This window comes from Gymnoscopelus microlampas (assembly GCF_963454915.1).
Source record: "Gymnoscopelus microlampas genome assembly, chromosome: 8".
Lineage (NCBI taxonomy): Eukaryota > Metazoa > Chordata > Actinopteri > Myctophiformes > Myctophidae > Gymnoscopelus > Gymnoscopelus microlampas.
In genome coordinates, this window is record NC_139945.1 from 26,675,538 (window position 1) to 26,703,359 (window position 27,822).

Consider the following 27,822-nt stretch of genomic DNA (forward strand, 5'->3'; position numbering starts at 1 on the left):
AACCTGGCATCCGTATTTTGGGCGAAAATGGTAAACATTTAGGGATTTTGAATTTTTTGCAATGCGATGCATTGTGAGGTTGTAGAAGTAAAATATGGCTTACACGTGGTGTAAGTGATACGTTCAAATAAGTGTTAAATCAGACCGTCTCTCCGTCTCTAAGGCTCTTCAGTAAACAACAGAAAATACATTTTCAGGTCAGGATACCAGTTGTATCAGGAGAGAGCACTCATACAGTATACAGGATAAACTAATTACATTGGAAGTGATTAAACAAATTAAATAAATATGAGCAGACAAATTGGAGCTAGAACACTCTAAAATTGAAGCTGACATATCTTGTTTTGACTAAAGAGCTGGAGAGACAGGGAGACCCCTGTTACTGAATAAACACTAGTAGTGATTGGAATATAGAGCTTTAACTTCAGGTTCACCAGTAAAGCTTTAAGCCCAATTTATGAGATGTGTCACATGCTATTATCTTGAAGATGTGTTCTTAACGAGTATAAATGGATCTTTTAGCCATGTCAGTCCAGAACGAGGCCTACGTCCTCTCGAGGCCTCTGTGTTAGTTTTTAAAGGAACCGATCCAGTAAAGACACCAGGCTCCAGATCCTGCAGTGACTAATGATATGGATATGGATTCATGATGGATTCTCCCCTCTGTGTGTTCCAGGACCCCCACCTGAACAGATTCTTTCAGCAGTGCCAGAAGAGAGAGCTGGACCTCTCACTACCTCCTACCTCCAATTTCCTCAACTGCCTGAAGGTCAGAGCTAGAGCACATCAGACCTTCTCATCTTAGACATTGATTGATCTTTTTTGAACAAAAAACAACAACCCAAAACACGTAATTTATTCATAAATCTATAAAAAATAATAAAACACCAAAAAGCTTGATAGCTTATAGCCATTGTGGTCCTTTGAGTGCCACATGTTGGGGGGCTTGGGGTTTCGCAGAGACATACGGGAAACAAAGATGCAATTTTCAAGTCAACTAATTGATGGTTGTAATTGTGTAAAGCTGCTTCAGTCTGCTCTTTAACAATAGAGTTATCTCTTTCAGCTGCTGTCACAAACAATCCAAGTTTTTTTTTTTTTGTAAATCCCCCCTCCTCCTCCTCCTTCTCATCCTTCTCATCCTGCTGCTGCTCCTCCAGGGTCTCCTCAGCGTGGAGAAACTCCCGGTGATCATTCGGTTCCTACCAGTGCTTTTCAACCAGCTGTTCAAAGTTCTCACTCAGAACGACAACGACGAGGTCACCACTGCCACCACCAGGTGAGCGGCGGTACTGCAGAATAATGGGTTGGCAAAATACTGTACTGGTACAGGGTAGTAATAATAATGGACCACCCAGTGGGTGTGCTAACATAGAGACACCATGCTTAGAATAATAATATACATACATGCATAAAAGCACAAGTAGCGGGCCACCCAGTATGTGTGCTAGCATGGAGACAACATGTTTAGAATACTAATATACATAAATGCATAAAACGTTGCTGTCGGGCAGACACCTCTAATCTCCATATTCCAACTTTTTGTGTTTTTTCGTAAATTAACACCCTAACTTGATCATACTACAGCGTCACACAAAAGCAGCAGATCTACAAGCTCGAAACGCGGCGCGAAGTGACACGTTTTGAGCTTGCAGATCTGCTACTTTTGCTATTTTTGAATTTGAATCCTGAAAAGTAACAGTTTTGGACATATGAGGTTTCCACCCGACAGAGCCGAAAAGCACAAGTAGTGGGCTACCAAGCATAAAGATGCCATGTTTATAATAATTATTATATACATACATGCATAAAAGTACAATATATTATCTACTTACTGACAGATTCGTGCACGGCACACTGTTCACCTTTCCTGCCTTTTCTTTTTTAATTTAAATCTTTTTTTTATTGAGTAATAAACTATAAGCGCATGGAGTGAGCAAGAGTACCAAATGTGTCTGAGATGGTGTTTAGTGGTTTGGGCCGTGGCCGACACAGTAAAATCCTTATTGTTTTGTTAACTCATAAGGGGGCACAAATGGAAACAAACAAATGGACCTAAGGGTAAGGGTCCGTTTGTTTCCATTTGTGCCCTCTTCTGAGTTACTGTGTAGTGATGAAGATACGAGGCTGCTAACATCTGTCATGGTCTTGGTGTCCACAGGGTGCTGGTTCATATTGTTGCCAAGTGCCATGAAGAGAACCTGGACCACTATCTCCACTCATATATCAAGGTACTCTCCAACAGAGGGGGTCTTTTTCATGTCATGTCATGGAACCACCCCCAAATTGACAGCCATGCCCACCCCGGAAAGTTTTGGTTTAAATAAAATTTTAGTGCTGATAATGTCATTTCAAGTTAATTGAACTGTACTTAAATTAAACTACTCCTCACTTGACTGTGGAGTCATGGGGACCCCCTGGGAAAATCACTGCTCTAACATGCTAGGTGAATGTAGGAAAATGTTGACAGTGAGTGGTGTGTGCATGCGTGCATGTGTGCATGCTGCATGCATGCATGCGTGTGTGTTTGCCACGTGTGTGATCTTAAAGGGATTCTATCATTGTGAAGGTTACTGTTTGCATTGGCAGAGTGGGGTTAAACAGCTTCATTAGTGGAAAAATAGAGGGGGCCGGGAGGGCTTTGTGTTTGAGTAGTGTATGTGTGTGGCCAACAGGAGTGTTGGCCAGGGCTGTGTGCCCAGAGAGAGAGAGAAAGAGACAGAGAGAGAGAAAGAAGGGAAAGTGATTTAGTAGGAGGCAAACCAGGACATTGGGTCTTCTCAGTCAGAAATACAAGGCGTCCTTGTTTAGGGGGGGATCAGAGCCCACCAGACCTGTTTCATGTTGCCAACAATGCAGGAACACAACTAGACTAGCAGAGATGAATGGAGGGCGGGAGACGAAGAGAATCTTTGCTGAGCAGGGTTGCCATAGCGACAGATTGACATGATTTTCAAGGCTAGCGACGAGCAATTTGAAGTCCTGCTGCTGTTACAAGGTTTCGGCAGTACAGTATAGGAGTATGCAGTAATTGGACTGATTGAAAAGTCCGCACCAATTGTAAGAGAGATAATTGGACTGATTGAAAAGTCCACACCAATTGTAAGAAAGAAAACATCCACCAGAGGTGGGCAACCACCTCTTTTTGATCTGGTGATCAGCATGGGCTATTGAGGTGATCAATTGAGTTGATCAAAAACAACCATTATTATTAACCATTATCATTTGATATGTATACTAACTGTTTCTCCTCAGATAGTCAGAATTCATCTTACCTTTATTATTCATATTAAGTGATTGACTTATGCTTTGCTATTTTTTGTTATTAAAATTACTTATTCTAATTAATATTTCTGTGAATTATTCTAATTAGCAGCCTATAATAAGTGTGGCACTGGGTGATAATGTACCCAATAAGGTTGCCCACCCCTACCATATAGTACCTGTCATGTTATGTTGTATCAATCATACTTATAGCCTGTTGTGTTTTGTTCATTTCATCCGGTATTATTTTATGTAGATTCTGTTTTTAACTATCAAATTGCTGAAGAACACTTTAAGGACCATACCGATGTGATTGTCTGTAAATAGTTTTGTCCATGTCGTTCATAAACATAGACATTAATGGCTTCATTTTTTTATTTTGAGTTTGTTAACATTTTCTCCAAAGTCGTTATAAATCGTTACATGCCTTACCTGAATAGCTGAGTCAGTGTTGGATGGATTCATGGATAAACGGCAAAAAAAACGTAACATGTTTTCGACCAAAAAAATAAAGGTGCCACGAAGTTCACTGTGTTGGATTAAGACATTTTCAAGATTGTGTTTTTCATACCATATGAAATGAATGGAATCCAATGGTTTCCTCAGTAATCAGACAGCCACAGTGTGCTTTGGAAAATGGTCAGTAGTAAGTAGTAGAGACATATGGGATATGGGATAAACATGCCAGACCACCGCTATGGTCCTTTAAATCAATAAATGATTTTCCATGTCCTTGTGGGTGCATATTCCTGCATTCTCTCACTAACATACCCCTCCTGTGTGTGTGTGTGTGTGTGTGTGTGTGTGTGTGTGTGTGTGTGTGTGTGTGTGTGTGTGTGTGTGTGTGTGTGTGTGTGTGTGTGTGTGTGTGTGTGTGTGTGTGTGTGTGTGTGTGTGTGTGTGTGTGTGTGTGTGTGTGTGCGTGCGCGCGCGCTTGTGGGTGTGTGCGTGCGTGCGTGTGCATGTGTAGTATGTGTTCAAATCAGAATCCCATGGCTTTAGGACCGTACATGAGGAGCTGGCAAAGGGGATGACCTTTGACCTGCGGAGCAATGAGCAGGCAGCCGTCAGGAACGTGCTGAGGGTCAGTCAGTCCTTCCATCACTCCTGCCTCGTTATTCTATACATGCACTCCACATCTATTCCTCCAAGCACCCAGAGACTTAAAAAAAAGCGTTTCGGGTTGACTTAGTTCACTGATGATGTGAAATCTGGCTTTTTACCTCTCTCATCCTCCAGTTCTCCTGGTTCTTCTTTGAGCTGATCATCAAGTCCATGGCTCAGCATCTGGTGGACTCTGACAAGGTTACGGTAAAGGATTTGACAATGCATGCGTGTGTGGGTGCGTGTTCATGCGATATTACACGGTGCAACATAGCATACGACGGGTTTAATGTGTTCACCTATGTTTGTTTCATAGCTGCCCAGGCCCCAGCGGTTCCCCTCGTCCTATCTGAACCGCGTGGAGACTTTGATGGACACGGTTTCTGACCACGTCTTCTGGAAGAACAAAGATCTTTCAGAGGAGACACGCAGCGCTAACCTGGCTGTAGCAAACTTTGTGAAGGTGGGATCAGTAACATCAGTAACACCTGCATAATATACTTTTCTTGAGGAGAAATACGATAAATACGGGGACACATGTTTACTATTGGCTTGTTATTTATAAGGCAGGATATCCTTATTATTAGACCTAAAGTTTCTGTACATGCACGTGAAGGCCACATCAAGCTAATGATGCTGGAAAGGATCAATGCAGTCAGCATGGCAGTCTGCAAATGAAACTCTCTGTATACCAATGTAAACAATTGATTCTTTTAGTTGGTTGTGCTAAATGATGGTGTCTCTCCTTTTCTCATTAACTAATGTGTGTGTGTATCTCTGTCTCTCTGTAGCGCTGTTTTACTCTGATGGACCGAGGCTTTACCTTTAAACTGATTAGCAACTACATCAACAACATCACTGCTACTGATAGCAAGGTAACAAAATAAAGTGACAAATACCGAAAACAACAATAGTCATTTTAACTGTCACATTAACAACAGATTTGATTTCCAGGGTATGGTAAGGAAATATATCATTTACTGTATGTCCTCCCAATATTTTAATGGTCTCCCACAACAGATGGTGTAAAATTGGGCTGGTGTCATAAATTGCCTTCGAGGCACCTGTTCAGACTGAGAAACAGGAGCAAAATGTCGTTTACCATTAACCAGTTGCTAAATGTTAGAATTTATTTTGTTTGACAGGTCCTATGTGAGCTGAAATTTGAGTTCTTGAGAGAGGTGTGTAACCACGAGCACTACATCCCCCTCAGCTTACCCCTGCCGTCTGCTCGCATCACAGGTTAGAGTCCCAACTCGTACAGTATGCGCGCTGTGGTACGGTATTGTTAACATGGTAGATATCATGCATCATTATCATTCGTCTGTTAAAGGTTCTATGACATTCATTTTCACTTTTTTTTTTTACTTTTTTGGTGGTTTTATGACCTCAATTACACCCAAAAAAACTGAACTTTGAACATTCAGTGGGTTTTCTGAATAATTAGGCTGAAAAGTAATCTGGGATTGGCCTCTTGACTTTGATGTCATAGTCACTTAATCCCGGCCCCTCTCCTCCCCGCCCCTCCCCTCCCCTATCCTTTCCTTTGGGGGGCGGAGCAGAGGTGATGATTGACAGGCAAAATCCCTCAACAGCGACACCCGCAGGCAAAGATTACTTTTGACCCTGCAGTTGAAAAGGCTTTAGAAATGTGAGAGAAAAACACCTGCAATGGCTCACTGGAGTGGGATTTTCAGTTAAAACGTTTTATACACGTTTGAAGGACCATACCAAAGACTTTTAATGTGTTGTAAAACTGAATGTCATGAAACCTTTAATACCTCCTCCCTCACCCCCCTCTCTGTCACTCTGTCACTCTCTCTCTCGCTCTCTCTGGCTTTCTCTCTCTCTCTCTCTCTCTCTCTCTCTCTCTCTCTCTCTCTCTCTCTCTCTCTCTCTCTCTCTCTCTCTCTCTCCCTCCCTCTCACTCTCTCACCTATCCCTGTCTCTATCCATGTCAGACACTGCATCCCCAGAACCACAACATTCCCATGGTAAATATGTTGCCTCGTTTCTTTGTAATTTTTGTGTGTTTTGTGTTTATTATGACTCATTTAGTGTTGCCAGCCTACTTCGTCACCTCTCGTTTGTCTTGTACAACTCATTCGGAAGATTTGTTTTTTCCTTTTTAGATTTTAGATTAGATTTTGTCAATTGAAACCTCCAGTTGACAAAGTCCTCCTTTTTAAGGTAAAAAAAACAGAGATTCAAAAAACAACAGGCAGTGTAAAAAGCAGTGTTTTTTTGGTTTGTGTGGTCTTTCTAGTGTCGGTACCAGAGTACAGTCTGACCGGAGAGTTCTGCAGGAAACACTTCCTGACGGGCCTGCTTCTACGGGAGCTGGGCCTGGCACTGCAGGACGAACAGGACCTGAGGCACCTGGCCCTGGCCACCCTGAAGACTCTGATGGCCAAACACTCCCTGGACGCACGCTACGCCACCAAGGTATAGAGGCAGCGCTGTCTGTAGAACCACTGGTTCTCAAACTAGAACCACTGGTTCTCACGCCCCTCCCCCCTAAAAAGAAATAGCTCATATCGCCGCGCTGTGAACTTGTAGATCTGCTATTTTTGAATAGCCAAAGTATAAAATATGGTTAAAGGCATTAAAAATGATTGTGACGCTAATTTAACTAATATGAGAAAAAATGTTGCACATTAAGCAGATCATCTGGGGACGCCCCCCCACCCCCCACCCCCCCCAGTACTGGTTCAAATGGGAATCTTACAAACATGCAGTACTACGCAGTATGCACAGACTGTTCGTCAAGGTTCAAGGTTATCTTTATTAATCCCAGAGGGCCAATTGTAGTACAGCCAGCAGTAACCACATATACCCAATCAGACGGAAAGTAGACGATAAAGACAAGAGAACAGACAGTAATACAATAGAATCACATTGAATTATTTAAAACAATCAATGGCAGCGGGAACAAATGAGTTCTTGAGTCTGTTGTTGTTCCTGCGTCTTGGCATAATTGTGGCTGGGGATGTGATGGTCCATGGCAGCTGAATGCAGGGGCGGGGGGGCTTATTAGTGAGTGCTGGGAATCCAGAACCCAGATCAGATCAGTGATTATAAGCAGAGTACAATAACAGGGTTGTTGTGAAGACCTGATTCAAGCTCAAGGCCAAAGCGGTCTCTGTTTCGAGACATGATATTGTAATATCGAAAACATTTGGAAATAAATTATATATATTTTTCTGTCCCAGTGATTGAAGAAAACTAGCATTTTGTTTTTAATTAAATGTTTGCAAACATAAATGAGAACATATAAAACATAGGTAAAAGAACATCATTGGCTAACACAAAAACAAGTCTAACACTAATACAAGACAAAAGTCATTTGAATTTAAGAAACCATACACTTTACTGGCATGCTATTTCTCCACTACAAGATCTAGCATATACAGAGCCGGTCCACCCTATATGCACACTACGCAGGTTGCGTAGGGCCCCACCTACCCGCCGATCAAAGGGGCCCCCTCTCCGCCCCCTCCCTTCAGCAGAAAATAACGTGCATTACTGCGTTCACATCAGCGCAGGCTGCTCAGCAGGTAACCCTAACCCTAAAACGGAAATAAAGTAACAAAAAAAGTAACTTTATCCGCGGGAAACCCGAAAAATGCACTGAGCAACCAAGCTGTGCGTTATAATATACTGTTGCTGTTTATTATGGGTGACATTAGGCCCAAAGTGGAAGGCTGACAATGTTAACCCATTCAATCCGGGAATGCATCTACAGATTTCTTCACAACAGTTTTCTGAAAAAAACGTATGTTGCTATAATATCAGTGGTTCTCAAACGTTTTCATGTCAAGGACCCCATGATTTTGGTCGCGGACTCCCATCTCAAAATATTTTGTTCCAGGGACCCCCATGCAGAAGCAAAGATTTGACTTACAAATGTTCGCTTTAAAAATATATATTGAAAGATTTGCACACATTTTCATGATTTTTCAAAAAAAGCAGATCTACAAGATCTTGAGCTTGTATATCTGCTATTGTTTTAGTAATGGCTATAGCTAAAATCTAAAATGACACAGATGTGTTCCCGGATTGAATGGGTTAAACCAGCGGTGTCAAACTCGCGGCCCGCGGGCGTTTTGCGGCCCACGGAAAGGTCCGTGGCGGCCCAGGAAATACTTTTAAAAATAGTAAATTGATACTACATCTAACAGACAGAGTCGCATTTTGCACTCACTTGCTGTGCGCGGCCAAGCAGCTCTCCCCCACACGCTGCTACTTGGCTGAGTACCTCTGATGGCCCTGCCATTGTCTCCCCAGCTGTGGAATGTTGTGGCTGATTGGCTCGTTAAGAGTCTATTCAACTACTAGTCGAGTAGTAATGGCTATAGGCTACTCTTTGATCCTCACACAGGAGTCAGCACAGCACGGACATGTATTCTCTCTCTCTCTCTCTCTCTCTCTCTCTCTCTCTCTCTCTCTCTCTCTCTCTCTCTCTCTCTCTCTCTCTCTCTCACACACACACACACACACACAAACGTAGTGCAGTGTTATGAAAACTGAGTTTGTTCAAGCAAAGAGGTGTCTGGGAGCAGCAAGTGATTTAGATGAATTTTCATGCTGGCTACACCATGTAAATTTGATATTTTTGAAAATATAATAATGGTAATAGGTAGTTTAAATGTATCAAAGCTGCTTCTTTTATTTCTCAGGAGCTTGCCCAGTGAAATCCTCATCAGTATTAATTGAACTCAGAGCGTATTTAAATTCAATCTGGGATACAAGCTGGGATATACAAGCTCATAGTGCGGCACTATGAGCTTGTAGATCTGCTATTTTTGTAAATGTAAATAATTAAAGTAGCTAATCTTCATAAAACATTTTTTAAAGTGATATACTGTAGATAGCAGTGACTGAGATGTAGTGGAGTAGAAAGTTCCGGAAATTGGAAATACTCTAGTAAAGTAAAACTACATCAAATCTGTACTTAGGTACAGTACTTGAGTAAATGTAATTAGTTACTTTACACCACTGTTCTATAAATGTAATTATTTAACCACCCACACACATTACCAGGTATTGTTTAACTTCAAATGTAATTATTCTACTTAAAATGGTTTATAATAATTATAATAATAATAATAATAATAATAATAATAAGGGTAATTATTATTATTATTATTATTACCCTTATTATTATTATTATTGTTGTTACAAATTGCATTGTTTGTTTTCTGAGACAAGACAACAGATTGAAAAACAATGCTGTATAACTGAATGCGTGTGAGCGCGCATGTGCATCCGCAACTGGTTCCTGCCCACCTCAAGTCACCATTTGACCAATCTTGCCCGGACACCAAAATGAGTTTGACACCCCTGGGTTAAACAATAATACTGCATGATGGTTCTCCGTCTTGAAATCATTAGTGATTGTATGCACAAATTACCAACACTGTTGATCTACATAAACACTTCATTGGCATGCACAACAAAAGCAAAATATTAAATTGGCTTGTTTGAGGATTGTAGGACCACACGATCATTAACAGGCATAATAGTGAAATAACAATACCCCTCCAGTCCAAGTTCTCAGTCGCCACGACTGATTTCAGTCATTTATTCTGATTTAAGCCAGTATGTCTTCTATGGAAGCATGTTGCACAGTGAAAATAGTTTTATTTTGTTTTTTGGGTTTTTTTTATTTTAGGATTAGAGCATTTAAAGTGGTCAAACTACCAATATATTCAGAAGCATCTTCCATAAAAACCCTAATGGTCTCGGATATTTCATGAAAGCAAAGGTTAAAGGAGTAGGTCACTCAGAAAATGACTTATTTTCTATCGATAACACACCCCATGAAGCCTTAAATTTTTTTCCGCATTCCAGAACCAATAATTTGATGACCGTGTCATCGGTCAATAGGAGACTCAGTACCGGAGACTCCACCGGTCATCAAATTATTGGCTTAGGAATGCGACAACAACAAAAAAAATCTCCGTTAATTCAAGGCTTCAAGGGGTGTGTAATTGATAGAAAATAAGTCAGCTTTTGGGTGAACTACTCCTTCAAAGCCTCAATCTGTGACTTCTTCACCTGGTTGGCAGTATGTAGAACAGCAGGAACAATATATTAATAAAATATTTTCATTATTTTTGCTTTAATCCATGCCATTCCAGGAGAAGCAGGCGAGGATTGCGTCCCTCTACCTGCCTCTGTATGGTTTAATCCTGGACAACATGCCCCGGTTCTTCCTCAGGGATCTCCCCATCTATTTCACCTCCAGTGACCAGGTAATAAAAGCACAACTTTGGCATCAACTCATTCATTGACATTGCTAAACCCGCCACCATCTAAAGGTTAAAAACATTCTATAGAGTGCCTGATGTCTCTCGTTCCTCCCCTGGGTCACGGAAGTAATTTCTCTATGGAGAATTATAACATTGGGTCATCTTAGAATCGTCTCATATAAGAATTGTGGTCCAAAAATAAACAAATTGTCCCCGGCGATATTGTCAGGGAGGTGGCTCTGTATCGTTTACGATTGTCATTCACTCATATTTGATACAGTGTGTTTCTGGCGTAATTTGTATTCATTTGGCAGGAGTAACATTAGCGTTTTCTCGCCGTCAGTTGATGCTGCATATCCATATGAGTCAAACCGCCGGGCTCATTTGCTTATTTTTGGAACACAGTTCTTATATGACGCGATATTAAACATGTCTATGGGAATTCAGAATGGGGGGGGGGGTGAAATGTGACCCAGGTAGGATGCATAAATGACGTCAGACTTCGGTGCTCTATAGTGGGTTGGTCTTGGTAACAGCACAGCAGGTAAATACAGCTGCAGATTTAGGGGTGATCACACTAAGACGATGTTGCTACAGGCACGCTTGCTTCAAAACTGGTGATCAAATATGATTGATTGACTTGTCCTTGCTGTGCTATTGGACGAGAAGGGATTAGTATTTGAATAATGAGGTGACCTTGAATTATATACTTAATGGTAATTAAATACCGCTACTTATGTTTGCATTTGCCAACGTCCCACTTTTACTATCACATCTACCAGCATCAGAACAGGAAGAAATAAGTGGTAAAAAAGCAAATGATTTGATTTGATTGGCTACCTGCCGGATCATGTGTGACATTGACAAGTGATGCCAGTCCATGCTGAGATGTCGAGAATATTTGAACTTTTGTGTGCAAACCGCTAGGACAAAGTGAAGAGTGGCACAAGAGAGAAGCGCACGCCAAGCGCACCATACGATAGGAAACAAATGTTTTTTTTAGCAACATGTCTTAGAGTGATCGACCCTTAGGTAATGTTCATTAATGCTTGTTTGGATCAGTATTATTGTCAGTGATTGCTCATTGGCACACCTAAATCTAACAAACATTCTTACTAGTATTATATGTGTTTACCTTGCCGAATATTTCATTCATACAGGTTGATGATGCGGTGTAAAATCAACATTGTTTTGAAAAGAAACATTACGTTGCTTTATATCCCGGTAATATCTGCGTTCTGTGGGGATGTACAGATATGACATCTGACCTCTTCACACTTCTCTTCACTTTTCCTGATTTTTTTTCCTGATTTGCCTTTTGTGAAAAGAAGGCCAATTCGCACCTGGCACCATTTCACACTTGGCTAATCCCCCCTCCTTTGTCCGTGACAATGCTTGGACAATCCACTGATGTTCTACTGCCAATGGCAGGCTCTCTGAAACTCTGGAATGTCACTTCTGTACACACGACAAAACAGCAACATTTAAACATTTAAATGAATGCAAAGTAATCGCACAAAATAAACGCTTCCGTTGTGTAATAATGACCTTTAGATGGGTTTTAACCACTAGATCTGCATGTCTACATGTACAGTAGTGCATGTTCCATTCAGTGTTGTGTTTATTTCCCAACCACCCAGGGTTCTCGGGATGACCTGAGTGTCGGAGGGGGCGTGGCAGGCGGCCTGACCAATGTCAGTAGTCGCCATGCCAACTCGGTTGACGCGTCCTTCTCCAAAGAAGTGCTCAACTCCATCACAGGTGTGTGTGTGTGTGTGTGTGTGTGTGTGTGTGTGTGTGTGTGTGTGTGTGTGTGTGTGTGTGTGTGTGTGTGTGTGTGTGTGTGTGTGTGTGTGTGTGTGCGTGTGTGCGTGCGTGCGTGCGTATACGTTTGCGTGTGTGTGCGTATGCAAGTATTTACGCACTGTATGTTTCTGTGTCCATGCATATGTTACGCAGTGGTGAAAAGTACATTTACTCAAGTACTGTACTTAAGTACTATTTTGAGGTATTTTTACTTTACTGGAGTACTTCCAATTTTCAATCATTTCACTTCTACTCTACATCTCAAAGGCAAATATTGTACTTGTATTCCACTCAAATTATTTGCTGAAATTATTTGCAGATGTGGACAAAGTACTCGACCCTAGTACTTGAGTAAGAGTACAGATACTCTTCGTCAAATTTACTCCACAACAATTAAAAGTAGCTCAGTCAAAATGTTACTCAAGTAAGAGTAAAAAATCATTGCTTTTAAATATACTTAAGTATTCAAAAGTACATGCTTTGAAAAATACTCAATGTACAATTAAAAGTAAAAGTAGAAGTACATTTCTTAATTGTTATATCAATGAATTGATGTAATGTTTTCACAATTAATTTATAGGACATTGTAACTCTTGTTTCGGAGAAGTACTGTAACTCTGAAACCACCTGCATTGCATGCACTGCTTGTAGAACCACTACGTTTTACAAAACCTGCAGAAACACCTATAAAAACATAGAAATGACTGAGGAACCAGAACTAAATACTTTTACTCCTATACACCTATACAAGATGTACTGTAACAAAGAGGCGAGCGGAGGGGAAAGCCAGAAACACAGCTAGTGTGAGAGCAGAAGTTAGGCCAATAGCATTTTAGGGAAGAAAAAAAAACTGCCAACCTAAAGGCCAAACCGCACCAATGCAACCCCTTGCAACTGCCATTGTGGATAATGGTTGCAAGGAGTTGCATAGCGAATCATTGGTGTGGATGTGGAGTGGGCTTAAAAGTACTTTACAGCCTTCCTAGAAATGTGCTCGAGTAAAAGTAAAATATTTGTCTTGGAAATGTACTCAAGTAAGAGTAATAAGTATTAAAAAAAATCTAATACTCAAGTAAAGTACAGATCCTCAGAATCTGTACTCAAGTAAAGTACTCAAGTACATTTACTGTCCACCACTGATTATTTGCTCATCTACAAGCTCTAGATCTGCTATTTTCAAAGGATTTGTGTACATTTTATACATTAGAAAACGTGTGAAATGGGACCTTCTGCATAATGAGTACTTTCACTATTGGTACTTTAAGTACATTTTGATGCTAATACTTTTGTACTTCTACTCAAGTAAATTTTGATTACCGAACGTGTACTTGTTGTTACAAGTACATTAGGGTATTGATACTTTTACTCCCTGGCTGCCAGCCTTCTCATCCTTGGCGGTTGCCTCGGCCAACCAGGCGGACTCTCGCGGCTCTCTGATCAGCGTGGACTCCAACCCCAGCAACAGTGACAGGAACAGTGAGAAGATGGATGGCTGCGAGAAGGTGAGACAGGTCAGGAACAGTGAGACAGGTCAGGAACAGCGAGGAGATGGATGGCTGTGAGAAGGTGAGACAGGTCAACAACCTTTTCTGTCTCAGGAAAAGGTGAGGAGAGACAGAGTAGAGGGAAGAGTGTGGGAGTTTTTAATTATTTATCGTTGATAAAGACTCAATATACACATGTCCACCTTGATACAAAGTATGAGGCAAACAGACAGAAGCAGCACTCCAAAATAAAGGTTGCAAGACTGAACTCGGTTAAGCTAACGTTGCGAATGAATACCAGGCTTTCCACCATGGAGGAAAGCCTGGCATTCATTCTAAAACTGAGCTGTGTGATCCGGTTTAGAAAAAAGAAGGGGAAAAAATGGTGTTCCGGAGGTGGATTTCGGTTGGCGTCGCATTGTTTTTGTTCCCCACATAATGCGAATTGTTTAGTCTCGCTGGTCGTGCTACAAGTTATAATAAATAATAAAATAAAAGATGGACATACTAAATGATTAGTATACCAAAATAAATGAAACTATTATACCAAGTTTTAAACATGGGGAATCATTTTGGAGGTGCACGGGGCTCTTGGTTCCGGTCGTGGGTTCCGGCCACCTGATGACGTTAAGGTATTTCCGCAAAAACAAATAACAAAGGATCTACACATTTACACATGGCCTGAGATAAGATATAAAGGTGCGTGAGCATAGCAGCAGACGTATACTGTGCATACCGTGTATACTGAAACGCGTCAGAATAAAGAAAATGTTTAACTGAGTGCAGTCTTGCAACCTTTATTTTGGAGTGCCACTTCTTTCCACATTGGTGGAATTGTTTTTCCATTTGAGTATGTTGTGTTAGCTGAGCACCCATGGCCAAGGAAGGCAAACAGAGGACACGCACCGCCTGCAGTTTTTGATGTAGTTTTGATCTTAGGGGTTTTATTTGCTTCTACACCATACATGGGCAACTGGCGGCCCGGGGGCCACATGCGGCCCCCACCTTCACTTAATGCGGCCCGCAGGTTAATATCGGAATACTGATATATTATTGATTTCAGCTGTTACAATTGCAAACATGCAAACATCACCCGCTTTAATTACTTCAGTCTATATTAGTAGCTTAAAAAATCTATTGTCTTTTTAACGTCCAATGTATTTGTATTTAACTTCATAAAGTTAACATAAGTATAACTAAATGCATTTGAAATTAAATACAAATGTAACTTTTCAGGATTCCATTTCAAAAATAGCAAAAAATATATCAGGATTCCAATTCAAAAATAGCAAAAACAGCAGATCTACAAGCTCAAAACGCGTCGCAGCGCGACGCGTTTTGAGCTTGTAGATCTGCTGTTTTTGCTACTTTTCTGTGACAAAGAATGGCGGACAAAAAAAAGTTCAAATACAGAGATAAGAGGTGTCTGCCCGACAATATGCAATGTGGCCCTCTGTAGTGAGTGTGGAAATATAGTGGCCCTCCCCATCATCAAAGTTGCCCACCCCTGTTCTACACGTTATCACCAGCATGTTGTAAATTGTCACTGTCGGGTGGAAACCTTGTTATGTCCAAAACTGTTACTTTTCTGGATTCAAAATCAAAAATAGCAAAAGTATCAGATCTACAAGCTCAAAACGTGTTGCTTCGTGCTGTGTTTCGAGCTTGTGGATCTGCAACTTCTGATGATTTTGTGTGACGCTGTCGTGTGATCAAGTAGGGTACTAATTTACGAAAAAACACAAAAGGTTAGAATATGTAGATAAGAGGTTTCTGCCCGACAGCCACGAAATGGTGCATTTGTACAGTATAAGGCCTTCACCCAGTCACACACACACACACACACACACACACACACACACACACACACACACACACAAGGAATCTGCTCAACCGTGATTTCGGCTTTCTGCTTAGCACCACCAGTGTTACAGCATGTGCCGAAAATAGATCTACGCTCGTGAGCTTAAGATCGAGCTATTTTCGGCGCGCGACACCAGCAATCAACAAAGTAGAAATGAAGGATCTAGGGATTCAGTTGTCTCTTTTGATTGTGCTGCTATCAGAACCGGTGCCATCTTTCTCTGTCCTCAGTTCGCCAGGCCCCAGTCGCTGATTGGCTACGGCTCCCGCTGTGACAAACTGGACCAGGCGGAGACGCGCAGCCTGCTCATGTGCTTCCTGCACATCATGAAGACCATATCTGAGGGTTAGCTCCATCTTTACACATACTACAGTGTGACAGTGGTGACTTTAACCCATTCAATCCGGGAAGGCATCTGTGTCATTTTAGATTTGAGCTATAACCATTATTTAGACATTATACTAATGTCTTCTAAATCCTAACATTTTTTTGGGAAAAAAATGATGTTGCTATAATATCAGTGGTTCTCAAACTTTTTTCATGTCAAGGACCCGCCAAAATGATATGTATTTGTCCGCAGACTCCCACCATCTCAACATATTTTGTTCCAGGGACCCCCAGAGTTAAAAATGTATATATTCAAAGATTGCAGATCAAGCTCACTATGAGCTTCTGCGCGCACGCGAAATGTGCATTTGTTTTACTTTTGTAAACTTTTGTTACTTTTTTGGGTGTTTTTGTTACATTAATTTGGTTAATTTGGTTAATTCGGTACAAAAATGTTGGAGGTTTCTTCTTTTTCTTTTTTCTTCCTCCCAAAAGTGGGGGGGATATCCCTCCCCCCAATGGAACTGAGTATGTCCAAACCCCCCCCCCCCCTCTCTGCGTCCCTGATGAGCTTGTATGTCTGCTATTATTGAATAGCCAAAGAAATCTAAAGTGACACAGGTACGTTCCCGGATTGAATGGGTTAAGTGCTCAGCTGCGTTGTCTAGAATGTTGACGTGATGTCAGTGTGTCTTGTGTCTTCTTCTTCTTCTTCTTCTTCCAGACGTGCTGGTGTCCTACTGGCACAGAGCCGTCCACCAGGAGATATCAGACTTCTTCAACATCCTGGAGTGAGTGCTCCACAAACCCATGCTCCACTGCTCCACATATATATTATAGTCCACTGTTTTTCTCAGTCTTTTACATATCAAGGACCATCCGAGTTTGATGTGCATTGTAGGCCAGTGTTTCTCAAACTTTTTCATTCCAAGGACCCCCCAAATGTATATATATTTGGTCGCGGACCGCCCCATTTGAAAAGGTTTTGTGCCAGGGAGGGACCCCCAGAAGAGAAGTATAAAAAAATGTGTGTAAAAAAAATTAAAAAGTATTCAACACACAAACACAATATTTTCTAAATGTTTCAAAAAATAGCAGAGGTACAAGTTCGCAGCACGGCACAGAGTGACACGCTGTGAGCTTGTATATCTGCTATTTTTGAATAGCCAACATGTAAATGGATAAAGTGGTAAAAATGATTGTGATGCTGTCTTAGCAAATTTTACTGGGGACCCCCTGGAACCCCCTCAAGTACCACCCACTTTGAGAAGCAATGCATTAGGCCATGCCCATTTGTAAAAATATATAAAAAATAAAACATAACTCTGATAGTGTATAAATGAAACCAAATAGACCTGTAACAGACCTGTACTGTAAGTGTCCATTTGGTTTCTAACCATGGGGACGTGCTGGAACCCTCCCATCATGGACCCCTTGGTTCCCCAGACCCCACATTAATGAGAACCAGTGTCATAGACCCCCCCCATTCACCCTGAAGACACACAAGACACATAAGACACTAGAGGCTTTTCCCCCCCAGTTGAAAACACTTTGTTTTTGTCACACAAGGAAGTATAAAGAGAGTTGAAGAGGAAACTTGGCCTGGAAAATGGATTCAGGATTAATTCACTGTTGAGAGTAAGAACAGAGTGCAAGAAAACAAAACAGCGATTACTGCCACCATCGGGATGAGAAGTCTGTCTTCTCTCTCCACACAGTAAATTAGCTTGTCTGTACTTCCTTTCTGTGTGTCAGCAGCATCTGGCAGCGCTGGAAGAAGTACTCCCATTTGTTACTTAAGTAAAAGTATCAGTACCACAATGTAAAAACACTCTGTTACAAGTAAAAGTTCAGTATTCAAAATGCACTTGAGTAAAAGTACAAAAGTATTGGCAGCAAAATGTACTTAAAGTACCAAAAGTAAAAGTGCTCATCATGCAGAAATGTCCCATTTAAAGTTTTCAAAGGGTATGAAAACAGCAGATCTACAAGCTCACAATGCGTTGCATCGCGACACGTTGTGAGCTTGTATAAATAGCCAAAAGTATAGGGCTTATATAGGTGCTTAATGTATGTTTTGTAATATTAATCAACATCTACAAAGTAACTAGTAACTAAAGTTGTCAAATAATTGTACTGGAGTAAAAGTACAATATTTGCCTCTGAGATGTAGTGGAGTGAAAGTATAAAAGATTTATAATACTCCACTAAAGAAAAATATAATACCTCAAAATTGTACTTGAGTACAGTACAGTACTTGAGTAAATGTACTTTGTTACTTTACACCACTGGCATGTGGTCTGGGCTCTCTGTCATACACGTTTTATCATGTACACAGAAAAACCTTGTATGTCCAAAACCCTTACTTTTCAGGGAACCAGTGAATTCCAATGAATCCAGTGTAGCTATTGTTTAGTCACAAGCTCTTGATATTTTTCATTGGTTGTAATGTTTATAGACAGACTTGAGCACTTTCAACCTGGCATCCCTATTTTGTTGCACGTTGTTATGGATTTTCCCCCCAGAATATTCCCAAAAGCCTACCTCCAGTACAAGGATCACGGTGTGATGTGTTGTGATGCTTGTAGATCTTCTGCTACTTTTGCACGACACTGTCATGCTATGCGGTATAAATAGAGCGTTCATTAATCCATTAAGACCGGGAACGCATCTGTTTCATTTTAAGATGTCTTTGGCTATTCAAAAATAGCAGATCTACAAGCTCATATGAGCTTGTAGGGGTCTGTGACCAAATAAATAAATACTTTTGGGGGTCCTTGACATGAAAAAGTTTGAGAACCACTGGTTTAGGACACACAGTGCTAGTGTAGTGTGTGCTCCTTTTCCAAAAATCACAGATTGGGCCTAACAAAATGGTTCAGTCATGAGATTTCATTTTGCTTTATTCCATGTGAAATATGGAGATTACAAGGTTTTCCGTCCAACAAACCCCCCACTTGAGATTACTTCTTATTTTCTTTTCATCCCCCCCTCCCCCCCCCCCCCTCCCCCTTCACAGGCTGTGTCTTCAGCACTTCAGGTTCCTGGGAAAACGCCACATAGCCCGGTGAGTTTCTGTCACTGTCAGAGAGCCATGTTGGGAAGCATACAGATGTTTTTCCACGGTGTTGTTCTATATGCACCAGAACGGCCTTTATTAGCTCTGCACGCATGCTACAGGAAAAGGTTGTACCACACACACGCACACACACACACACACACACACACGCGCACACGCACACGCGCACGCGCACACACACACACACACACACACACACACACACACACACACACACACACACACACACACACACACACACACACACACACACACACACACACACACACATCTGATACATTATTCATGCAGCCTTGTGCACACATGAATGCACAGACGTATGGATGTATATGGATGTGTGTTCACACACACACACACACACACACACACACACACACACACACACACACACACACACACACACAAATGAATGAAACTGACACAGTCAAGCAGAAACGCTAATAAGTGTTTTGTATGCGTATGCACACACACACACACACACACACACACACACACACACACACACACACACACCCAGGGAAGAGCTTCAAGGCAGGAAGAGGAGCGGGGGGATGGAGGTGGAGGTGGAGGTGGGTGTAGGGGGGGTTATGGGTGGGGATAGGTTGAGGCTTCTAGATCTCCTGCTTGCTACAGCCAAAGCACTGCTGGATATTTTACTGTCATAGTTGGCAAGCACAGGATGGGGGCGCAGATACCGTGTATGTGTGCGTGCGTGCGTGCGTGCGTGCGTGCGTGCGTGCGTGCGTGCGTGCGTGCGTGCGTGCGTGCGTGCGTGCGTGCGTGCGCGCGCGCGTGTGTAGCCTAGCTGGAGCCGGGCCCGTTGGCACAGACAGACTCCTCTGTCTGTCTTCTCCTGGATTCTGGTTCCTCCCAGCTAATTAAATTAGCCCTCTTTTTCCTTCCAGCGTTAGAGCCGCTGAGATGTGAGCCAACTCAAAAGGCAAGAGGGGAAGGGATTGAACACATACTCCATATACTGTCTCTATCACACCACTGCTGAGAACTACTTAACATTCATCCTGTAATACCAAACCATGAGGGGATTACACATTCACACACATACTGTACCTGTCTCTCTGTCTCACTTGTACTGTCTGTCTGTCTGTCTGTCTGTCTGTCTCACTTGTACTGTCTGTCTGTCTGTCTGTCTGTCTGTCTGTCTGTCTGTCTGTCTGTCTGTCTGTCTGTCTGTCTGTCTCTCTCTCTCTCTCTCTCTCTCTCTCTCTCTCTCTCTCTCTCTCTAGCTCTTTGATTCCTGTCGCTGGGCTCTCATTGAAGTTAGGTAGAGATGATGAACAGACAGACAGACAGACAGACAGCCAGACAGACAGACAGACAGACAGACAGCAAACGCTCTCATATTTTCTTTTTCAGTCTTTTTTGCTGGGCTCTATCAGCTTCTGCCTGATTTAGATTTCAAGATAATAGGGATGCAGTGACATATGGACACACACACACACGCACACGCACACACACACACACACACTGTAAAAAAAAAAAGTCAACTTTTCCTCAGTAGTGACAGTGAATGGTAATATATTTTAATGTGTGACCTTGCTGTTGTAAAGCCTGTCTCCCTCCCCAGGGCATGTTGGTGTGTTTCCTCTCTGTTGCATGCATTCATACAGTCACATTATTGATGTCCTTTCATTATTGTGTATGTACAACATGATGTGTGTAGGGGTGCAACAGTTAATCGAACTGATCGATTTAATCGATTATATTTTAAAAAATCTACAAGTTCACAACGCGGCGTGATGCGACATATTGTGCACTTGTAGATCTGCAATGTGGGCTATTTTTGTGCGTCAAGTATAAAATAAACTTAAGTGGTTAGTGATATTAATCGATTTCATTGATTATTCAAAAAATCTATAGAATCTTTTTTTTCTCTGTTGATTCGTTGATATAAAACAATTAAAAGAATGAGTAAAAAAACAAAACACTTGGATTATTTGAGTAATTGATTGTTGCAACCCTAAACATGAGTTATCATTTTGTTTCTGTGTGAGTGCTCTATAGCCTGTTGCTTTTCACACCCTTTGCAATAATAACCTCATTTAAGTTGCATCAGTCTTTTGTCTCCACCTGTTTGATTGGCTGGTCATTCCGTCTGCTGTGTGCGTCGTTATTCAGCTTCCCCCCAGCGCACTGATTGGTTGGATGGCTGCCCTGTTCTGTGTTGATTGGCTTTGGGGCTTTTGCTGCTGTGTTGATTGGCTTGCAGATGCTTCTTGCTTTCTTTTTATTGGCCGACGCCGCCAAACACTTTATGTTGATTGGCTTTGGTTTATGCTCCATCGGTCATTTCCAGGCGAGGGATTGCGACGAGTTGAACGTCTGCTTGTTGAGATTAACGTGTTACAGAGCTGCCTCATTTCATAGCTCATCTGTCACTTGGCCCCATCATATCTATAATCCTATATACTGTAGGCCAGGAGAAATATAGGTCATATCTGGTAATGTCCTGACCTCATATTCCTGCTCTCCACTTTAACATAAGCATTTGAAGATGCATCTACCCAACATAATACTAATGTTACCTTAAAGTCCTCCTCCACTCAAAAACCTGTTAACTCCTCTTGGAGCCATGTCAGAGTGCAGTTTTGAAATTCTTCCTCTGGAGGTGTGGACGGAGGGTGTACGTGATTTCTACCTGGCTGAGCTCAAAACCCTGTTCCTGGACATATGAGGGAGCGCTTGTTTTGGTTCACGGGGTAACATATTCCATCCACCATGGCTTGCTAACTCGGACGGCGCTCGAGGCCATTGGCTCGCTGCTCGGGCACTCGCTTACCTGCCTGCTAAAGCCTCAGTTATACTTGGTTGTGTGCCGGTGTTGTGCGCAGTAAATAGCAGATCTACAAAATCACAACACGGCACGGATGTGACGGGTTATGAGCTTGTATATCTGCTATTTATGGCATGCAGCGCTGGCGTGCAACTAAGTATAAATGAGGCTTAACTGGTCTGCAGGCAGATTGAGTGTGCTTCATAAGCCTTCATAGGCCTTGCTGTCGGCATGCAAAGCCTTGTTGTCAGTCAAACAAAACGAGCGCTCCCCGAGCTCAACCTGGTGGAGATCAAATGCACGGTGGGGAGCTTTGATATACCCCCCCACCAAACTATACCCAGGCCAGGGTTAAAGTTTTATTCCCCGGGTATAAACTTGACTAGCCCAGAATATACTGTACTCTGGGGTATAAAACAGGCTAGCCCACTTTAAACCTGGGTATAGTTTGGCAGGGGGGGGGCGGGGCATATTTTGGTAACCGGCTTTGTAATGTCACCAATCTGCAAATTAGCCACTTGCTGAAAGATGAAAACACTTTGCTTTGAGCAGTGGTGGTGAGCATATTTGAATATCCATAGATCCAGAATTTCTCAATGAGGGAGAAAGAGTAGACAATCTCTGTTTTTTAATATAATTTGTTTGACTTTTTATGTGGTGAAACCATGTTAAACAACACATTAATCATAGCAGAGTATGTCTAGAGACTTTAGAACGTGTCTGGAAGGGGAGTGGGGGACTTTAAGGCTTTGACTCTACGCCACTAACCTCTCCATCTTTGCATCTGGCTGATCCGTCTGACCTCCCTCTCTGTTTACTTATATGATGTGTCTCTCTGGTCCAAGATTGGGTCTAATTGATTGACTGTATTGCAAATTCCAGGTCCATTCGCTCGACCAGGACCCATTAGCATGCATTTTGAAACGCTAACTGACCCAGCTACTAACGGACACTGAGACTGTGATGTCCGTAAAGGGTTGATGCTGATCGGTGGTGACGATGACCGACCGTCCTGAGTAAACGAACTAACGCTAGCTTTGATGTGATTGGCCCGTAAACAGGAAGCTAGCGGCGGCAGTAAAGCTGGCCCAGTCCACCCAGGCCAATGGCACCCTGAAGGGCTCTAACCACCAGCACCCCCACCCCTCCCAACCCTCAGGCATCCTCCCACAATGGTAATCAATAAATCACTGTTTCTCAACGTCCGGTCCGGGGCCCGCCACCAGGGCTCCAAATGGACCCTTATACGGGTCTGTAACTCTGAGAAGTGTGCACACTTTTTCTATCTTTGGTACCCCAATCTGCACTGTAAAACCCTCACTGTTAATTTAACTCTGAGAGTGTACAAATGGAAAAGACCCGGTAAGGGCCGATTTGGACCCCTTGTGGTCCCCTGAACCCAACGTTGAGAACCAGCACAATAAATATCACCTGAACAATTAGAGGCTTCTTACTGATGACGTCTTTTTGTAGGCTCTCCGGGAGTTAACAGATTGTGCCAGATTTTCAATGCAATTTATTCTTTTTGTGTCGGGTTTTGGTTAAATGAAGTAAATGATCTCTGTAGCAGACAAAGGTGTGTGTTTTTTTACACAATTGTGGAACCTGATATGTAGTTAAAGGGATATTTTTTAGGAGATTCTACTGTATTCTTCTGTATATATTCAGGTAGTGTGTGTATTTCTCCATAACCAAATGCATGTTATGCATCATTGGGTATCAGAATGTACGCACAGTGCTGCGAAACGACCTACTGTAGGATATGGCATTTTTTCCTCTATGATATAAGCTCACATCAGATCAGTAATGGGATTTGGGTTCAAAATCTGCAAAAACTCCCAGTGAAATTAGATAATTCACTTGCATAGAAACAAAACGTGAAAGTCTTATTTGTTGCATAAATCAAACACCCTTAGGGAGAAAAAAAAACACTGGAAATCTGGCTGGGGAAACCATTGCTAACTCACCTCTGGGTTTTAGTTTTAGAACAAGAAACTGGATATTAGACCTACAAACTGTAACATTTGATGAAGGGTTTGAAATGTGGATCTATCTTAAAGGTGAAGTGGTATGTTTTGGATGAAACAAAATGTTTAGTTAAAAGGTTAAAGCTCCATTTTCCAATAGTATTCATTGCTATAGAATGTTTGTTCAGTAACAGGGGTCTCCCCATATCCAGCTTCTTAGCAAGCATTTTCAGGTGGGTTGACAATTTGATCCAATCAGCGGTGAGAACCCATTCATCAGCTTAATCTATAGCCATAATTACTATGGGAATATAGAGCTGTTAAACACTTAATCTAACAAAAACAATATCACTTGCAGTACCTTTAACCACTTAAACTCTATATACCAGGTGTTGACCGGGGTCCCCCAGGGATCTACGTAAGGCCCCCTCCACAACGACAATGTTGTGTGCTATCTTCGCTGAATGTTAACTGAATACAGATTAGAATCAAGGCACACACACACACACACACACACACACACACACACACACACACACACACACACACACACACACACACACACACACACACACACACACACACACACACACACACACACACACACACACACACACACACAGTAACCTGGGCAATGTGACCACTTGGCTTTACTGTAGATAAATACACTCTCCTTATCTTGTGTATATTATCCATCATTACTGTGCCCCATAGTGACTGTATCCATGCACTGTAATTGTCCTCCCAGCATGCCCCTCTGTGTACTGTAGTAGCACTGTTTTGTTTTGTGATCGGCTTGTCTTCGTCATCATATCCCCCCGTGTTAATGGAGCCCCCAATAACAGCAACATCCCTGTGGCCTGGATGTCATGTAGACCAGTGGTTGTCAAGCGTTTTAATTTCAAGGACCCCCCATTTTGGTATCAAATAGGGCTCCCCATAATTCTGAGAGTGTACAAATGGAACCAGATGGACCTGTAAGGGTCCATATGGTTCCATCTGTACACTCTCAGAGTTACAGACAGGCGGTAAGGGTCTATTTGGTTCCTAGCTATGAATCATTTAGCTGGGGACCCCCTGGAACCCTCTCAAACCGTGCGATACAATCTGTTCAGACTGTTCAGATACATTTTTAGAATGTACATCTGCAACCTTGTATCCTTTTTGCCATTGTTTAGTTTAAAACATTCATTATTTGTAGCGTAGTTGACAATAAACACTGACCCATACCGCTGGTCCCCACAGGATGACATCATCAGGAGGGGACGGCCACCGCCACGCCCGCTCCCAGACCATGCCCATCATCAGGGCTAAGAACGCCCTGGCAAACCCCAAGCTGCTGCAGATGATGGAGACAGGTACACACACACACACACACACACACACACACACACACAACCCCAAGCAGCTGTGGATGATGGAGACAGGTACACACACGCACACACGCACACACACACACACACACAACCCCAAGCTGCTGCAGCTGATGGAGACAGGTACGCGCACACACACACACACACACACACACACACACACACACACACACACACACACACACACACACACACACACACACACACACACACACACACACACAATACGTTTATATTACTATACTCTCTAAAATCTATCTCTAAAATTGCACTATCATGGTGATGATATTTGACCCTCACAAGTATAGTAATACAATTACACACACACACACACACACACACACACACACACACACACACACACACACACACACACACACACACACACCTAATTGACATGCATTGCATTGGGACATTCTGTTGCTATGTGTGTTTGCAGACGCCAGCGTCCCAGAGGGAGACACGCTGAGTCCCACAGACATCGAGGCCAACCTGTCCACAGAGGTGTCCCTCACCGTGCTGGACGTCCTGGGACTGTTCGTCCAACATCACAAGGTCTGACGTCTTCTGAAATTACAACTCTGTTCCAATAGAAATATGCTTCCATGTATTGTCATTTATACATTCATACATACAATATATCGTCTTCCTGTTTACTAAAGAGCTGGAGAGATGGGAAGGTTACTGAACTTTCTAGTCTATAGCAATGGTTACTATCAGAAGACAGACACTTATTTTAACAAAAGAATATCACTTACACCCTCCCTTTTAAGTCCGAATACCTATTTTATCCATACACAATTACATATATTTATGTTCTGCAGCTGTTGTCAGGAAACACTACCCTTCCTCTTCACCTTGCCTACTTGTTGTTAACTAGTTGTACGAGCTCTTGTTTTATTGTTTTATTAGATCTTGTTTATTCGATACACTTGTTTGTTTTAGCTCTTGCTCATTTGATTTTCCTACTTGTCTCATCTGTTTAAGAAAGTAGGTAGCTGATATATTGCACTTTACCTTAGTGCTAGGTATGCTCTTAGTTGCTTGTTTTAGAAAAGAATGCACTTAAGACTTCTGGTCATTAGTAGTTTTGCTCCCTACCTATGTTGAATGCACTTATTGTAAGTAGCTTTGGATAAAAGCGTCTGCTAAATGACTGTAATGTAATGTAACGTATGTTTGAGTACAGTAATACTCCATTGCCACCTGGTGGCAATGGAGTATTACAGCATCACAGCATAAAATGTAGCCCTCAGCTGCACATAGGCCATGTTTAATCAGTGGACATCTAATTGTGTTGTGTTGTCTTCTTCTTTCTGCCCCTCAGAAGCAGCTGTTGATGGATGATGGTCACAATGTGCTGATGAAGAAGGTGTTGGATACGTACCTGCTCTTCTTCCAGATCAACCAGTCCACCGCCACTCTGCGACACGTGTTCGCTGCACTCAGGCTCTTTGTACAAAAGGTAGTGAAGTCATCAAGCATTTCCTTTAGGGAAATGTGGACAGTCTGTTACGTTTGATATTTATCATTATTGATATTTACGTTTGATGATATCACAAAAGTGGCGTCCATATTTAAATACGGTACATATTTTTTTCATTTCAAAAACAGCAAAAATAGAGCATCTAAAGCTCAGAATGTGTTGCATTGTGCCACGTTGTGAGCCTGCTGTATAGATCGTCTGTTTTCTCTATTTCTTTTGTACGATGAAGTATATAGGGTTAAAGTGGTGAATTAAAAATCTATGTTTTTACAAACCCTGGCTAAAACTAATGGTTAATGCACACATATATTACACATATTATTCCATTATCATTTATAGCACATTCATTTTCATGTTTTTTTTATATTCACAAGTAGCATCTTTAAGTTGTTTCTCAGGTACCCTTGCTTTAACATTAGTTCCTATACCTGCCAGTGTGGATAGGGGGACAGGTGTGTTAGTTCCTATACCTGCCAGTGTGGATAGGGGGACAGGTGTGTTAGTTCCTATACCTGCCAGTATGGATAGGGGGACAGGTGTGTTAGTTCCTGTGGATGGGACAGGTGAAAGTGTGGGACAGGCTAGATGCATGTGTATTATGGTACTGTGCGGCTGGCTGTGTCAGTTTGAGTCGAATGAAGAAGATACTATTCAAAGAGGAATTGTAGCCCGCTTATTCCCATAGCCTAGAATTCAGTGGTTCTCAACCTTCTCAGGCTCCGACCCCCCAAAATAATCACAGATAAATATTGTGAAAATAGCATGCAGATCGGCTATGTAAAAAAAAGATTGCCTCTAATTTGACAATTTGGCCATTTTTCTTTAAAAAAATGTGCAGATACCCTACAATACACTTGGTTTGTTTACTGTTGAGTGAGAAAAATATTTTACACATTAACCTAATCATCTGGGGACCCCCCAAAAATCATTGGGGGGGGGGGGTCTCAACACACAGGTTGACAACCACTGCAATGGAGAACACTACCAAACTATAAAACTAAGGGTTGCACTAACATTGCTACC

The 27,822-nt window shown here is 42.0% G+C and overlaps 1 protein-coding gene across 5 annotated transcripts in view; it reads left to right on the forward strand.

The window, feature by feature from the left end:
- Positions 1-27,822, forward strand: part of dock10 (dedicator of cytokinesis 10) — a 133,478-nt gene that overhangs the window by 88,828 nt on the left and 16,828 nt on the right. For 4 of the 5 annotated variants that reach the window (XM_084064331.1, XM_084064333.1, XM_084064329.1 and 1 more), the window contains exons 23-42: positions 677-769; positions 1,161-1,279; positions 2,162-2,231; positions 4,235-4,348; positions 4,504-4,575; positions 4,685-4,831; positions 5,160-5,243; positions 5,514-5,610; positions 6,330-6,362; positions 6,635-6,813; positions 10,512-10,625; positions 12,263-12,383; positions 13,809-13,930; positions 16,007-16,121; positions 16,828-16,894; positions 19,123-19,170; positions 23,035-23,148; positions 25,186-25,298; positions 25,753-25,868; positions 26,641-26,778. In XM_084064331.1, coding sequence (XP_083920457.1) covers positions 677-769; positions 1,161-1,279; positions 2,162-2,231; positions 4,235-4,348; positions 4,504-4,575; positions 4,685-4,831; positions 5,160-5,243; positions 5,514-5,610; positions 6,330-6,362; positions 6,635-6,813; positions 10,512-10,625; positions 12,263-12,383; positions 13,809-13,930; positions 16,007-16,121; positions 16,828-16,894; positions 19,123-19,170; positions 23,035-23,148; positions 25,186-25,298; positions 25,753-25,868; positions 26,641-26,778 — 2,076 coding nt within the window. The remainder of the gene's footprint in view (positions 1-676; positions 770-1,160; positions 1,280-2,161; positions 2,232-4,234; positions 4,349-4,503; positions 4,576-4,684; positions 4,832-5,159; positions 5,244-5,513; positions 5,611-6,329; positions 6,363-6,634; positions 6,814-10,511; positions 10,626-12,262; positions 12,384-13,808; positions 13,931-16,006; positions 16,122-16,827; positions 16,895-19,122; positions 19,171-23,034; positions 23,149-25,185; positions 25,299-25,752; positions 25,869-26,640; positions 26,779-27,822) is intronic. The other variant, XM_084064330.1, reaches the window with a different exon arrangement.